Source organism: Eleutherodactylus coqui, chromosome 8, assembly GCF_035609145.1.
Source record: "Eleutherodactylus coqui strain aEleCoq1 chromosome 8, aEleCoq1.hap1, whole genome shotgun sequence".
Lineage (NCBI taxonomy): Eukaryota > Metazoa > Chordata > Amphibia > Anura > Eleutherodactylidae > Eleutherodactylus > Eleutherodactylus coqui.
This window is the reverse complement of record NC_089844.1, coordinates 162,371,092-162,387,977: the sequence shown is the minus strand read 5'-3', so window position 1 is coordinate 162,387,977 and position 16,886 is coordinate 162,371,092. Positions and strand designations below refer to the sequence as shown.

Genomic DNA, 16,886 nt, shown 5'->3' with positions numbered 1-16,886 from the left:
GCCTGGTCGACGGGTGTTGCGAGATCCGCCGCTGGGGAACAGGAGCCAGCTGACGGATTTCCGCAGTGAGCCTATCTGACAAATAGGCTCACCGCAGCAATTCGCAGCATGCCGCGATTTGCCGGCCGCGAGCGGAGAATCGCAATGATTCTCCGCTCATGGACAGGGGGGGGGGGGGGGGCTGCACTTTCTATAGTAATGCTATGGAAAGCATTCACTGCATTCCCCGTGGCCGGATTATCGCCGTGAGGGACGCAGTGAAAATTAGCTCGTGGACAGGCAGCCTTAAAGATGTGTTCACCATTGGCAAATCTGCTGCAGACATTTCTCCAGGCATGTGAATGGAGTGTATAAGACTCCCCACACAGGACGCTGACCATTCTGATGTAGGGGATGGATTGTTTGTTGCAGACATTTGTCACACTTATGCTGTGTGTGAACATACCCGAAGGTGAGAGGCAGAGAACAATGTGATCAGCAGGGATTACAGCCGACGGCATCTCACCCCGCTGATCCGTCAGCAGGCAGGAGTGCAGCTCCGGAGGATGTACTGTTACTTAGTGTAACCTTACAGACATTGTACAGATGTTGCATTCTCTCATCATGGATGCACATTAAAGGTACATTTATAACCATATAAAGTGAACCAGTCGTTATCAGTCACATTACATACATTCAGCTGATGACTCAGAGATGCCCCCAGAGCAGCCGCTGGTCAGAGCAGGTATTGCTGGTGGTCTCCCAGATCATGTCCATGTTGTGTAGTGTTGGTTGGGGGAGTAGGTCCTGTAGGTTGTTGGGTATCCGGTTCTGGTTCAGTACAGCTGCAGATCTGTCATAATGGTGGAGCCGGTCCAGTAATAATGAACATGGGCGTCACATCTTATATACTCACAGTACAGGCAGAAGGAATCTTCACATTACTGGGTTTATCCAAAGAGTTCACAGAGCTCATTAAATGTCCATGTCACCAGCATCTGGAAATAAGAACAACTGCTCTTAGTATGTGGGCTTTCCATACTTCATCCGGTTTACATGTGCTGCCACTTTGTTCCCTCCTCAAACGATGGCGACCACCACATGATTGACTCTCAGGCGTATTTTCCGGATAGAAAGCCATTGGACATGAACCCCTCAGAGTCCTATAAGGGATGTGGCTACTTATATTTGGGGGTCATTAGGATGTTGGCTATTCAGGCCAGTTTCCGACGAACGTATTATGGACACATTCTTGAAAGAGCAGCCCAGCCAGACCGCAGGTCTACTGACCCAAACTCAGAGCACCATAGATCCCTGGGATACTCATCTGTAATTTGGAAAATCAGTTTCATCTGAATGGGGTCGTTTCTGCAGCGTGCGCACAGACTTCTACAAGAGCCAATCAGACTGAATGAGATAGCCACAGAAACACATCTGCCGTCAGTGAATATAGTCGTTTAATCATGGCCCCATTAACAGTGGTGACTACACATAGTGAGGGACCAATATGGGGCATTTCTAATTGTAATCAGGTGCCTGCGAGGGGTGTGGCATTGAGTTTAAAGGGTTTTGAGTGAAGGGTCTGCTTTATCATGAATTGCTTTGCCTTTGCCAGTGATAGAGGTTGATTGGTGGCGAGGAGTGAATATCCTTTGGCAGTGATTCCAGCAAGGAATTGGTTTATTATAGTCAAGGTCCAGTAATAAGTATGGCTACTAAGGGTCAGGGATGGTTTAGTTACGTAGGACAAACCTAGTCCAATGTTTCTGCTTAAAATTTGGTGTGTATTACATTAAAGGTTTGTTGTGGATATGGTTTCCATATTAGCATCATTTTCACAATACAATTGCAAAGCTGCAACATATGGCCCCCTGTCCACGGGCGTTGCAAAGTCCCGCGGCAGATCGCCACCGCGGGAGACGCACACGAATCTCCGCCGGTCAGCCTAATCTGATAGATAGGCTGACTGCGGAGAATCGGGGCAATTTGCAGCATGCTGCAAATTGCCCGCTGCAAGAAGAGAATCGCAATGATTCTCCGCTCGTGGACACGGGGCCGGCACTTTCCATAGCAATGCTATGGAAAGATTCGGCCGGGTTGATTCGCCAGCGGTTTACCGCCAGCGAAATCACGCCCGTGGACAGGTACCCTATAACGCCATCCACATGTACTGTAAGTTGTTAGATGTGAAATCTGCACCAAAAATCTACTACAGATCTGTAACATCTGAACTCCCCTCTAGGCCTGTGTCGCAAGAGCGTCTGCGTATTCGCGCGTGCATTTGCACCTATAAAATTTCACACTGATGCTTTCAGCCATTAAAAAATCCAATTAGTTTGCAACCCTACAGCCAAAATAGGCCATGTCCTTAAGGGGTTAATGATTTTTTTGGGATTTTCATCTCTACTTTTAAGAAGCCATAACTTTTTGATTTTTCCGTCAACATGGTAGTATTTTTGCACGGAGAACTGTAGTTTTATTGGTACCACTTTTGGATACATGTAATGTATGACTTTTAATTATTTTTTTTTGAGAGCAGAGAGAAAAAAACCCACAATTTTGCCTTTTTTTACAGCATTAATTATGCAGCATAAGTGACAATGCATTTTTTTCTGCAAGTCGGTACAATTTTGACAATACCAAAATTATTATTTTTTTTTTAAGTTTTACCACTTTGGAAAATAAAAACCTTTTTCGGGAATTTTTGCTACGTTGTTGCATTCAAAAATGCTAAAAAACCTTATTTTTCCATGGATGGGGTTCTGTCAGGGCTTGATTTTTGCGTGAGAAGCTGCAGTTTTTATTTATACCATTTTGGAATAAATGTGTCTTTTTTGGTCTCTTTTATTGCGTTTTTTGAGAGGCAAAGCAAAAATAAGCATTGTGGCCCAGTTATTTATTTTTAACAATGTTTGCTCTGCAGGATAAATAATGTGTTCAATTTATTGTACAGGTTGTTAGAAATACGATGATACCAAATGTGTGCTTTTTTTTTTAGATTTAACGTTTTGGGTTTTTTTACAAATAGGAGAAAGTGTGCAAAGAGGGTTTTTTTTATATTTTTTTCTCTCATGCCATTTTTATTTTTTTTTATATTTTACATGTCCCTATAGGGGACTTAAACCATAAAAGGTTCTGATGTCTAAAAATGCTTACAACAGGGTTCATAGGCAACGGCACCCCCATTGGCTCTTCGAGATTTCTTAGCGGAGGTCAAATGACGTCACAGATGGAGCGCGCTCTATCTGTAAACCCTTCACATGCAGCGATCTACATAGATCACGTATGTGGGTGATTAAAAGCGGAGTTCAATGGGAACATAGATTTCCGTTGTTGCAGCAGAAGGCTGGCTATCAGTAACAGACATTTCACACTCGGGGAAGCTGCGCTCACTTCTGATCCTGCGCCATCCACATGACGCAAGTTTACATCCTGGTGTGTTAAACAGCAACCTGCCAGAACTTAAACTTACATCATATAACCATCACATTCAAACAGGCCATGGGGAAAAAACCCTACACAGACGCTACCCAAACATGGGCTGAAAAGTATTGGGATAGGGGAACGTGCATACACGCTGGACACCTTAGCAAACTAAACTACAAACGGGACTTGTGAGTAAATATCCAACAACGACTGACGAACGCCAAAACACTTATCTAGAATACCAGAACACATGGAATAGCTAAAGTGTGTAGGAGGTATTGGTTCGTATTTTGGCCAAGACACTTAAGCTCTCCAGCCCATGAAAAGGGTCCTTATTATTTCGTGAGTTCCTACTGTAAAAAGGCAACTAAACCCCAGGAATCCTGCTTACAAGCGGGCGATCGTCCCAAAGGGACTGCTCCACGCTGGAACCTAGGGGCCTGGCTCGCCCTAAATGGTAAGAGCCAGGGCACATTTCACAAATAGACAAGGGACATTCACCCTCATGTCTCATCACCTACAGACACTTCGTTGTTCACACAAAGAAACAACAGTAAGCACACTCAGAACTGTCATGCATTTTGATATTAAACAATAGCTAGTGCAAGTGTCCTCACCCCAAGAGGAAAGAGTCAGACACCATACTGACCAAAAGGAAACTGTGTCAGGCATCACCCACCTGACAACAAATGACATCAGATGTCTGGAGGCCACTCTTGTAAAAGGGGAAGGGAGGGGGGGGGGGGTCTGCATAAGATGCAGACGGGGGAATACAGGTGTCCAGACTGTCCTCAGGGAAGATGGGAAAAACAATTCTGACTAACATGCATAACACAAAGCTCAAAGCGGGAACAACATAGGATGAATAAATGACCCACACCCTCTACAAAGAGGGGCTGGTATTTATGTGCAGCAGACCGGTGGCAATAGGCTGGTTGGAGAATACCACAGCATCAGCCAGCCACATCAGCCACGCCTGCAAATCCATCGAGCTACAGGTCCCAATTAGAGATGAGCGAACGTACTCGGATAAGCACTACTCGTCCGAGTAATGTGCCTTATCCGAGTACCGCTGTACTCGTGCTGAAAGATTCGGGACGCGCTGCGGAGCGGGGAGCTGCAGGGGAGAGCGGGGAGGAACGGAGGGGAGATCTTTCTCTCCTTCTCTCCCGCCCGCTCTGCCCCGCTCCCCGCTGCGACTCACCTGTCAGCAGCGGAGCGCCTCGAATCTTTCAGCACGAGTACAGCGGTACTCGGATAAGGCACATTACTCGGACGAGTAGTGCTTATCCGAGTACGTTCGCTCATCTCTAGTCCCAATGCAACAATATTGTTAAGGAGTTAATGAGTACAAGATGTGTTCTTTCCCTACACAAATGTGCAGTAAAATAGAGCATGCAAAATACACGCTTGTGAACAAGATACATGGAGATACATAGACACATATATTATCTGGGATGTTGTTACACAAGAATAAGATCCACAAATATACAAGAAATAAAATGTAACATCTACTGTTCCCACATTCCCTGTTGCCATCTAGAGATAGTCAGGGTCGCCCCAGATTCTTGATGTGGGGTTGCCCTCTTGAGGGCGTGTGAACTGCTTTAGGTAGGATTCCTTCAAATTAGTAGGTTAGGGTCAGTTACCGTTCCCCACTTTCTAGTTTCCTTATATACTATTGTGTGAACTGCATTTGTACCTTGTGTGTACAGTATGTTCATCTTTTTTGGACATAATATAACTTCCGACTCGGATGTAGCAATTGTGCTCAACTCGGACGTAACATTACCATTTTCCTGCACAACATTATGATGCCACTAAGACAGAAATGCTGATTAGAAAAATGCATTCATAGATGGAAATACTCAGAATGATCTTGATTTGACCTTCTATGATGCACAGTTTGATATTCACCAGCCATCTGTGGCACTCCTGCATTTTGCATGGACTGTATGCGGCTGATTTCACAGACGTCTTGGACACTGTATAAAAATTACTGTATTGCTTTTTCAGAGTCCATTGTGGGTGTAGTCATTTTTAAAACTATTTTATGCCATTTTGTTCTCCCGTGTAGGTACGAGGACAACCATCAGCATTTCATGATCTAATTAAGCAATTGCTGCCTAGTGGTTTTCTGAGAGCCCAATAAGGGTGCTTTCACACATGCTATAGACAAAAGTAAGACATGCAAATTTTGCAGCACAAGTGGGTTTTGCAGTGTAGTTGTAAAGGATGAGATCCATAGCAATTTTGCTACTTATGATAAGGGTTGTTAGGACATGACTACTAAAGACGTGTACATTCACTTGTGGCCGATTTGCTGCAGACATTTCTCCAAATGAGAATCCGTTCCATTTACCTGAATGGGTTGTTCCAGCGGCGAGCACATGGATCTCTACAAGCCCCAATCACATTAAATGAGTCACAGAATTTTCAGCAACAAGTCAGCCACATGTGAACATACTCCTATAATCCTGTCCCAGTAAGGGTGCAGCTTCCTGACATTACATTATCCTGCTTTGTACATCATGATCACTATGTCAGAAATACTGATGTTCTAGAATGTATTCATAGATGGAAATACTCGGGATGATCCGGACTTCCATTCGACCTCCCTCTATGATGCAGTGTCTGATACTCACCAGCTATCTGCAGCGCTCCCGTACTCTTCTGCATCGGGTGCTCAACACTCGGATGTTCCACCTGGAAGATGAATTCTGCACCCTGATGCGATTCCACAGAGGGGGTGAAGATCAGGCACGACTTATAGGAGTATGTATTATTAGGCTGTCTGCCCAATTCATGGTGGGAGATCCTGTATGCCCCATCTCCAGCTATGTGATCTGTTTCTCCGGTTTGTCTGTCCTTCTTGATCCACATCCCACTTATTACATCTGGAAAGCAGTTGGAGACGGTACATTCCAGCGAGGCCTCAGAGTTATTATATAGGAGTGGTACCTGTATGTTCACTGCAGGACGATACGGGTAATCTGCGGGGAGTGAAGGATTCTGTGTTACCGGTATATATATTTTATAATGTGACCAAATCATGTATGGTCAGAAAACAATGAAGACATTAAACCCACAACATACAGTGAGCCCACAGACAGAGCACAATTACTACAATAGATTCCACATTGCTGCTTCCTCTCATCACGTTGTAGAGGGTCTGGAAGGAGGAACCTGCGCCCAGATATCAGGCTGAACCGCAGAAGGTAGGAGATTACCGCACAGCCACATGGTTACGGTACAATCATATTACATGTTTTCCTCCCCCTGCCTGCTCTGCCCTATAAGCACATGACTATATACTGTATTGCAGAGAGTACAGTACACCGACCTGCTCAGGAATACTAATAGTTTACATCCCAGGATGAGGATTAGTTGAGCGGTTCAGGATGATTACATCAGTTCAGTCATGAATACAGCCCTGATGTGGGTTCTGTGCAAAGGAATGGACCATTTACCACAAGGACAGACCAGAGTGAGAGGCGCTCGAAAACAAATGATGGGGGGCAAGAGCCATGACATCCATGTGCCTTAGTGACAGACATGGCATCTATAACTACACTCCAGTTTCTATTAAAACATGGGCGGATCCTTGTGATATTACATTTTATTTATAGGAAGCGTAACGTGAAGTATTTTACAAAACACTATAAATTTATGCCACATGGTGCTAAACTGGCTTCACATGGGGGTAAGAACAATGTGGCCGCCCCAACATGCCGTATGGCCAAAATGCGCTGACACTAGCACATCTCTGCTACTGTGTGTGTGTATGTGTGCACAAATGCACTGCGTGTTTGCGTACACAAATACAGACAAAATCTTATCGTTTTCGTACCCATATGTTCCCCAAATACACACATTTCCTGTGTATTCGCAGAACACTTGCGCTGCGCAGATGTGCAGAAAAGAGAGCATGTTCCGTATTTCTATGTGCCCAAAATGCACTCAATATACCGACATGTGAATGAACCCATTGAACACAATAGGCTCTATTCATTGTATATCGCTCGCACAATTTTTGCGTGCGTAATACGTTGTACAAATACGGCCGTGTGAATCCTTCAGTGGAATCTAAATGCTAACAAGATGTGTCAGAAGAGTTATCCTATGCGTCAGTATAACCGTGAACGTGACAGCAGCACATTTATGAGACACCCGCCATCATTACCATCCTGCTGTGCCTCACTAACAGATTTAAAAAAATGCATTAAAGGGGTGTGAGTACACTCAGAGGGCTGGGGTCACAATGTGACTTTAGCCATGATACGGGTTACATTGCAGAATTATGACATCATCCTCTGGGGGGCGCAGTGGAGTCACAGTGCAACTCACAGGTTGCAAAAAAGCAATACTGTTTTAACGGTTTAGGATAAGATAACGTTCTGCTACAAGATAAACTCTTCTACCGCCGTATTATTGTAGCTAGCAGAATGTTCCCTTCAGAATACTGCTGACCACGTACAATAGCTGGGGGTGGGCAATATATATTTTTTTAATATCAATTTTTTTCTTTTTGCTAAAAGTTCCAAGACTGATTTTTCTTCTCTAGGAGTGAATCGCGGGAACAACAATCCCTTCATCTATACGGATTACACTTGTCAAACATTGTAAACTTTTTTTCATAACACGTATTAAATAGTTTTACTAACTAATCTTCGGATGCTAAATTCAAATATGACTCTAGAAAATCTCCATCACCTACAGATCTTGTGTATTAACAATTGTTATATCTCTATATACAATGCAAAATGTAAACATCTTGGAAATGGAAGTAAAAATAATTTTCCATTAAATTCTGAGCTTTAAATTGTCATTTATTACAGCATTGCTTTTTCTTGTTAGCTGTGGAATTACAGTATGATAAATACCAATCATACATTACTGCATGTTACACAGAGCAGTAAAAAGAAAATGAACTACTATTTTTTCCTGCTGTGTCCTGTTGTCATCCTTTGGGTGATTTCACTCGGGACGGAACATTCCTGAACAGCATTGTGGAAAATGCTGACCTAGATTTCCACATCAAAGTCCTCGAGGCTAAATGTGGATTTTGATGTCGAATTACCGGCACAATTCTGGCATTTTCAATTCGGCATCAAAATCCACATGTTAGCGTGGATTTTGGAGCAGAATATCCCGTAGGAGGTTGTACTTCTCAACACTGTTGTGTGATATTCTGTCCCGTATGAAAGCACTCTTATACAAAAAGCAGCAGCTTTACTCATTGAAACTATGAAGTATTAAGGCAGGCGGGATTCCGCAGACATCTTGGTTGAACACTTCTCCTTGTTCGTTGCCGACTGCTTCTAGCTTGTCAGGAAAGAAATCCAGATCAGAATCTTGCAAATTAATTTTTAACCCCTTAGTGACAAAGCCTGTTTGCGCCTTAGTGACGGAGCCAAATTTTGGAAATCTGACATGCGTCGTTCAACGTAGCATAACTCCGTAAAGGCTTTACATATCCCAGTGATTCTGACATTGTTTTTTCGCCACATGTTGTACTTCATTTAGATTGTAAAAAGAGACCGATATAATTTGTGTATATTTATTAAAAGTACCAATATTGGAAAAATTTTGAAAAAATTGTCATTTTTTTCACATTTTCAACCGTAATATCTCAAATATGTCCAAACATACTGTACAAATTTTTGATAAGATATGTATTTCCATCTGTTTACTTTATTCTGAATGCACACTTGAAAAACTTGTGTTTTTTTAACCATTTAGAGGACGTACAAATTTAACATTACTCTTCAGCATTTTGAGGAGCACTTTGTTTTCCTGCATCAAGCCAAGTTTGCAAAGGCTCATAAGTGTCAGAATAATAGATACACCCACAAATGACCCCATTTTAAAAACTACACCCCTTAGTGTATTCACTGAGGGGTGTCATGAGTATTTTGACCCCACCAGTTTTTTTCAGGAATTAGTTCAATTTACGGGAGAAAAAATAAAATTTCATATTTTTGCAAATATGTCATTTTAAAGACCTATTTTTTTCCTATAGAGCCCATGAAAATGAGGATTTACACACCAAAATGGATACCCCCGTTTCTCCCGTGTTCAGAAACATACCCATTGTGGCCCTAATCTTATGTCTGGATGCATAACGGGAACCAAAATGAAAGGAGTAGTCGGTGTCTTTCAGAACATAAATTTTGCTTGAAGGCGTTTTAGGCCCCATAGCACATTTGTAGAGCTCTTCAGCGGCCAAAATCAAAGAGAACCCCCACAAGTGACCCCATTTTGAAAACTAGACCCCTTAACGAACTTATCTACGGGTGTACTGACCATTTTGACCCCACAGTTTTTGAATGAATTGAAGCAAAGCAAAAGGAAAAAATTGTGATTTTCGTTTTTTTGCCAATTCTGTCGTTTTAAAAACTGCTTTTTTGGTACAGCACACACATGAATGAAGACTTGCACCCCAAAGTGGATACTCCTGTTTCTCCCGTGTTCAGAGACATACCCATTGTGGCCCTAATCTTTTGTCTGGATGCACAACGGGGCCCAAAATGAAAGGAGTAGTCGGTGGCTTTCAGAACAGAAATTTAGCATGAAGGTGATTTAGGCCCCATTGCCCTCTTGTAGAGCCCTTGAGCGGCCAAAACGACAGAGAACCCCCACAAATGATCCCATTTTGAAAACTAGACCCCCTAACGAATTTATCTAGGGGTGTACTGTGTATTTTTACCCTACAATTTTTGAATAAATCTAAGCAAAGTAGTAGGAAAAAAATTACAATTTTCATTTTTTTGGCAGTTGTATCAATTTAAAAACTGTATTTTGACCCCACAGTATTTAAATAAATTTCAGCAAAGCAGAAGGAAAAAAATTACGATTTTCATTTTTGTGGCAATTTTGTCATTCTAAAAACTTTTTTTTTGTACAGTATACATAGAAATGAAGACTTTCACCCCAAAATGGATACCCCCGTTTGTCCCGTGTTCAAAAACATACCCATTGTGGCCCTAATCTACTTACAGGAAAAATGGCAAGGCCTGTAATGGAGGGAACACCCGTTGGATTGCAGGGCACAACTGAATAAATCCCAGGCCCCATTGCTCATTCGTACAGAATAAAAATTGACTCCCTAAAATCCCCCCCCCCCTCCACGCCCTTTTCGGCGTTCCCCAAATCTTAGATAAAAGTAATAATGTGAACTGTGTAGTATTTCCAAAGACGGGTAATTATGGAGGCTGGTTGGGATGGGCACATAGGGCAATAAAATCGGGTATCCCCCCTCCTCTCATGCTTTTTGGGGGTCATTTCTTGACCTCAGTGGCGGGGATGGGGTGTAAAACGTGGCGTTCCGTGAGTCTCCGTAAGCTTGATGAGGTGCGGCGGTCTCACACAGAAGACGCTCAACAAGCTGCTCCTGGAACTGCAGGAAGGCGAGCGTTCCCGGGGCTTCTTGTAAATTGCGTATTACAGGTAGCGGTCTGAATAACGCCGGGCTTACGCAGCCGTAGGTGGATCCTGGCTGTGAGCCCGGCTGTGACCCTGCGTACGGCCGTATAATGTACTGCGCATAAGTGCGTACTTACACGGGCGGTCATGCGCAGTACACTTTTTTTTGTTGTTGTTTGTATTTCCCTCACCGTCGCTTAACGATGACGCGGGTACCCGCAGCCCTATACAACGTAGTTGCGTATGCGCTGCGGGTATATCCATGACCATGGAGCACAATGGGCTCTATGTTGCGGATATCCGCGGTAAAAAAAGAACATGCTGCGTTCTCTTTTCTGCGAGTGGATTACACAATTCCAACCCGCTAATGTGAGTGGAATTGTGTAATCCAATGCGATTGATCTGCGTATTACCGCGGATCAGATGCATGCGGAATCCGTAATTCCTATCCGGTCATGTGAGACCGGCCAAAGGTAGATCGCTACCATTTTTTCACGTGACCGGGGACCGCTCAACGAGGCCACCTGTCACTGCTCCAGGCTCTTGGCGACCGTTGGTCGCCGAGAGCAAGGAGGTATTAGGTTTCCTGGGCTCCCCGACTCCTGCGCATGTGTGCGGTGTTTTGCCGGCGGTCGCATGCGCAGAATACGGGAAAGTTTACAGAAGAAGATTGCGTCGGGGTGCAAATATGGAGGCCTCCGGTAAAAAGTTTTATCTCCTCTCACCGATCGCATCGCTGAGGGGAGATGAACCTTCCCCTTTTTTTTAACTTTTACGTGATCGCCATTATTCTTTGGATAACGGCGAACACGTGATCAGGAACCGCTCACCGCGGCCCTCCGTGAAATCTCCAGGCTCTCGGCTAAGTTTTGTAGCCAGGAGCAGGGAGATTTTAAAAAACCACGGCTTTTGCGCATGCGCCTGCCACATTGGCGACGGGCGCGTGCGCAGAAGCTGGGGTGAGGTCCGCGGATAAATCCGCAGGCCTTAGGTACGTCATTTCATCCTCCCTCACGGATATGATCCGTGGGGGGAGATAAAACACAAGCTTTTTTTAACTTTTTAAAACTTTTTTTTACTTTTTGTACTTTTTTTTTTTTTTACCTTTTACCCCTTTTTTTTATTTTTTTTTTTTACTTTTTGCACTTTTTTTTACTTTACATGATCACTGTCATCCAATGGATGACAGTGATCATGTCTCTGGTGACATCCCTCTGCTCTTGGCTACACATGGCAGCCAGGAGCAGAGCAATTTTGAATTTCCCGGTGCTCGAGCCCCCCGTGCACGCGCCCGATGTCAATCATCGGGCGCGCATGCGCAGACGGGGATTTCGGGTCCCGGGACATCGGGACATCGCAGAGGACCGGGGGTGAGTATCTTCACCTCCCCTCATGGATCCGATCCATGAGGGGAGGTGAAACTTTACTTTTGTTTTACTTTTTCGCGATCACCGCTATCGCAATGGATAGCGGTGATCGCGGGCCCGGGGACCGCTCACAGTGGTCCCCGGTAACACCTCCTGGTTCCCGGCTACCTTCAGGAGCCGGGAGCCAGGAGATTTTAAATTTGCCGGGGACACCCGGGCTTCTGCGCGTGCGCGTGACGTCATCGTCTGGCGCGCATGCGCAGAAGGCCGCCGGCGGGTCCGGGAGGACCAGATCTCCGGGGAACACCGCCGACAAGCCGTGTGAGTATTTTCAGCTGCCGTGATGGATCCGATCCATCATAGCAGCTGAATTACTACTTTTTTACACAGTTTATTTACTTTTTTGCGATCGGCGCTATTCATTTTATAGCGCCGATCGCAATGCCGGGGGGGACTGCCCGCATCCTGGGATGACAGCTCCATGCTGTCGGCTACCTGCGGGCACCGACAGCATGGAGCTGTCACGTCCTCAGGCCAGTGGGCATCAATCCAAAGAGGAAGCATAAAACTACGTCCTCTAGGTTTAAGGCCCACTTTCTGAGGACGTAGTTTCCCGATGGGGCGGTCGTTAAGGGGTTAAAGACAAGAGCAGGAGGAACCGGAGAAAATAAAATCCACTGTTTATTATGGTATATTAAAAACAGACAAAAGGTCAGCAGACCCAAGGCTCCATAAGACCAATGTGTTTGATCTATGTGGTCCTTAATCTTGGCATAAATAGCCAGGCGGTAATGCCCGTTATATAAAACATAACTTCCAAAAAACTGCCAAAGGTGAAAGGATAGCCTAATGGTTATATCCTCCTAAAATACAATATAAAATTATATGCAGAGTCCATAAAAAAAAGTATATATATATATATATTGCTAGGCAGGCTGTAAGGCAATAGTCTTTAGCCACTGACATTCACATAGCATGCAGTGTTTTGGGAATGATGCAACTGTCGGCAACCAATAATGGGATGCGCAGGGTGTCAGTTAATAGAGGTGTTATATAAGCAACTGAATTATAAGCTTCCAGTGAAGTGCTATGCTAATTGTACATTAATCATCGTTGTGACAGAGGCTAGAGATGTCAGAGGCATGTGTCCATCCACAAAAAGACTGCCTCAACGCCTAGCTGTCTTTAATCATTTTTTGCATACTAGAGCCATCCCTAAACCTAGTCTAAAAAAGCATGTTGGCAGGGCTTGTGTTACACGTTTCACCACAAGGCTTTATCAAGGGAGCACAGGTAGGCGTAAGCAGCGCTGCACTAACAGCTTTTTTATAGCGAGGGTTGGATCTTTAGATTTCTAGCCAATGTGAGTGTGTGGCGGCGGTCCCATGGGCTGGGGGGACTACATACGCCCTGTCTTGCCTGTTCATGTGCCGGTGACTGCACTCTATAGGACACAAACTGTTACTATGTCCTATTCGGTAGATTACTCCCTCTAAACTGCCATTCATAATAGAACGACTGCTCATTGGTCCTACATAGACATAGCCCAACGTTGGCTAGAAATCCAATGACACCGCCCTCGCTTTATAAAAAAAAGATCTGTCAGCGCAGCGCTGCCTTCACTATTGCCTATCTGAGCTCCCTTGATAAAGCCTGTGTGGCGAAACACGCTGGGAGGGCGTGTGTTACATGCTTTTTAGACTAGGTTCATGGATAGCTGAACTATGCAATAATATAGGTAGGCGTTCAGGCAGTCCTTTGTGGTCTGACATACCTCTCTGACATCTCCAGCCTCTGTCACAACTGTGACCAATGCACAATCAGCATAGCAGTATACTGTGAGATTATAATTAGCTGCTTAAATAGCACCCCTATTAACACCCTGTGCACCCCACTATTGGTTGCCAACAGTTATTTCATTTCCCCAAACACTGCATTATGTGTGTATAGATTACTGACTGTATATTGCTTTGTAGGCTGTGAGGACAAGTGTCTTATTTAGGTAATTTATGGATTTAAGTAAGGGTTTAGTTCAGCCACCTATTCCTTAATTTTAAAGTGTCTTGTCTGTTTTGAGAAGTATATAATTATATTATTTTCTTTTGGGAGGGTATAACCATTAGGCTATCCTCCTGCGTTTGGCAATCTTTTGAAAATTCTGGTTATTTAGCCAGTATACTCCAGGACTGCTCCCTTTCTATGCAAAACACTATATAAAACAAGGAACCAAATCAGAAACTGGACAACTGGACTTTAACATTTAACCCTTCCAGGTCTGAATAGTGAGGTAGAATGCAGTATAATAAAAATATATATGCAAAATGCTCATCTATACTGTAAACAGGTAATAGCAATATACATGCAATTCAACTCCAGGTTACCTTTGTCATAGTAAGCAGGAACTATAGAATACTTCTGGATCAGCTGACCAAGGGAGACTAGATTACCTTGGATGTTGTGGCGCTGTACTCTTGTATCCCTCATAATACTGTGATACAAACATTACAGAACCACCTGTCTAGATATGGCAGTTATTCCCGCCCCACTACTGTTATTTATTGTTATGGCCATTTCTTTCCTTTTAAAAACACAAATTTTCCAGATTTGATACCAGCTTTTATCTCCAAATTCAAGACGCTCTTAGGCTGCATTCACACGAACGTATATCGGCTCGGTTTTCACGCCGAGCCGATATACGTTGTCCTCATCTGCAGGGAGGGGGAGGATGGAAGAGCCAGGAGCAGGAACTGAGCTCCCGCCCCCTCTCTGCCTCCTCTCCACCCCCTCTCCACTATTTGCAATGGGGAGAGGCGGGACGGGGGTGGGGCTAAGTTCAGAGAATTAGCCCCACCCCCGTTCCGCCTCTCCCAATTGCAAATAGTGCAGAGGGGCGGAGAGGAGGCAGAGAGGGGGCGGGAGCTCAGTTCCTGCTCCTGGCTCTTCCATCCTCCCCCCCTGCAGAGAGAGACAACTTATATCGGCTCGGCGTGAAAACCGAGCCGATACACGTTCGTGTGAATTCACCCTTATAGGGGCTAAAATCTCACCGTCTCCGGCTAATCTGGCAATATCCTTGTGGGAGGAGACCAATCCCTTTTGTTCTGGCATTATCTTGTTAGGACGCTTCATTAACGATCTCTTGCTTATTCGGGATTGCAATGGGGCTTCAATGACGGATTTGCTAGAATAGGTTACCAACCCCGACAAACTGAATGTTACAGGGCAGTCTCATTCTATCGGTACATTGGGGCACTATATTTGCGTCTATTTAGAGGAAACAATTAGCTGCTAATACTATATTACACGCAAATTCTAGTACCCTGAAACATACTATTATATCAGTTCCAGTAGGGACATAGCTTTGAATTAAGAGATCTTGCTCAGATGTTACCAGCTATAAATATAACATCCATTAATTAATTCGACATTTACAGACTAGAAGTTTTCAATCATGGATGTTAGCCATAGCCAATAACAGATCTAGGCATTGTCTACTAGTGGATGTCCCACATCATTACTTACGTTCTTCCCAGCCTATAGTGACAACTTTGACCACATTAAGGCCATCTTTTTTTTAAAAAGAAAATTTACTCAAATTATAGCAGGTTGATAAACTATGTTCCATCTTAAATACAAGTTGTAAGATGGTAGCCAAAAGGGGTAAAATACGGTAAGGCTTGAGGGACAATCAGGAGAGAAAGCCTCATGGAATCTGGAAGCATTAGGTACATGATGGATGGATGATATGTCACCCTCTATGGAGCCTCATGGGATATGGGAGCTTTATGTACATGATGGATGGATATGTCACCCTCTATGGAGGGTTTTTCTGATTAGCCAAGATATGTTACAAAGTAATTACAGGTCAGATGAGATGGAAGAGAGTGAGTTCTGCCCAGTGATGGAGTGGCTGGCAGCAACAGGCTGGCTGAAGGAAAATAGCGGGAAATGCCTGTGGTAGTCAGGCAGAATCAGGTGGCCTGACAGTGGCTGGTGATAGCCCCAGAGGAACAAGCTGGGAGGAGCAGCAGTGATATATGGAGGTGCAGAGATGTGGGACCATCATCATCTGAAAAGGAAGCAGCATCCAGGTGACAGCTCCCTGTTCCTGTCAGCTCCTCCCAATTCCTGTCACAGTTTCAGATCCTCTGTGAAGATGGAAGACCTTCTGAAGCGGATGATCAGAGCGAATGAAGCGGATGGTGAGGAATAGCTTCACAGATATCTGGAATCCGCTGTGCTTCAGCTTTAGGACTCGTCAGAAGCGCAGCCCAGGAGGAGCTGAACAGGCAGAGGACATCGTGTGAACACTTATCTGAGGAGGACTCGTATGATAGAAAACCATCAGTGAAGCGAACGCAAAGGAGAGCGCTACCTTTTACCTTCATCTGATCAGAGGCGTCTGAAACCTGGCAGCGGGAGCAGTGCCCACCAGATGATGATGGCAGCAGGAACAGTGCCCAGCAGATGACAACACCAGCGGGAACAGTGCCCAGCAGATGACAACACCAGTGGTAACAGGATACTAGTGTATCTCGTCTCCACCAGAACTAGGGGTGGAGACATGGGTTGGCCGGCCACAGTGACAGGGAACACACTAGTTATGCCTCCCGGGTTAGGGATGTCTTATTCTTATGCTTAGGGATCTGCTCACCATCAACTCATGTGCTGTGCTCCGAGGACTCTCTG

General features: G+C 44.5%; 1 protein-coding gene across 1 annotated transcript in view; it reads right to left on the bottom strand.

The window, feature by feature from the left end:
* Positions 1 to 5,976: 5,976 nt before the first annotated feature.
* Positions 5,977 to 16,886, bottom strand: part of LOC136577983 (uncharacterized) — a 59,038-nt gene continuing 48,128 nt past the window's right edge. Inside the window, exon 6 of the mRNA XM_066577894.1 lies at positions 5,977 to 6,398. Within this exon, the coding sequence (XP_066433991.1) occupies positions 5,977 to 6,398 (422 nt within the window). The remainder of the gene's footprint in view (positions 6,399 to 16,886) is intronic.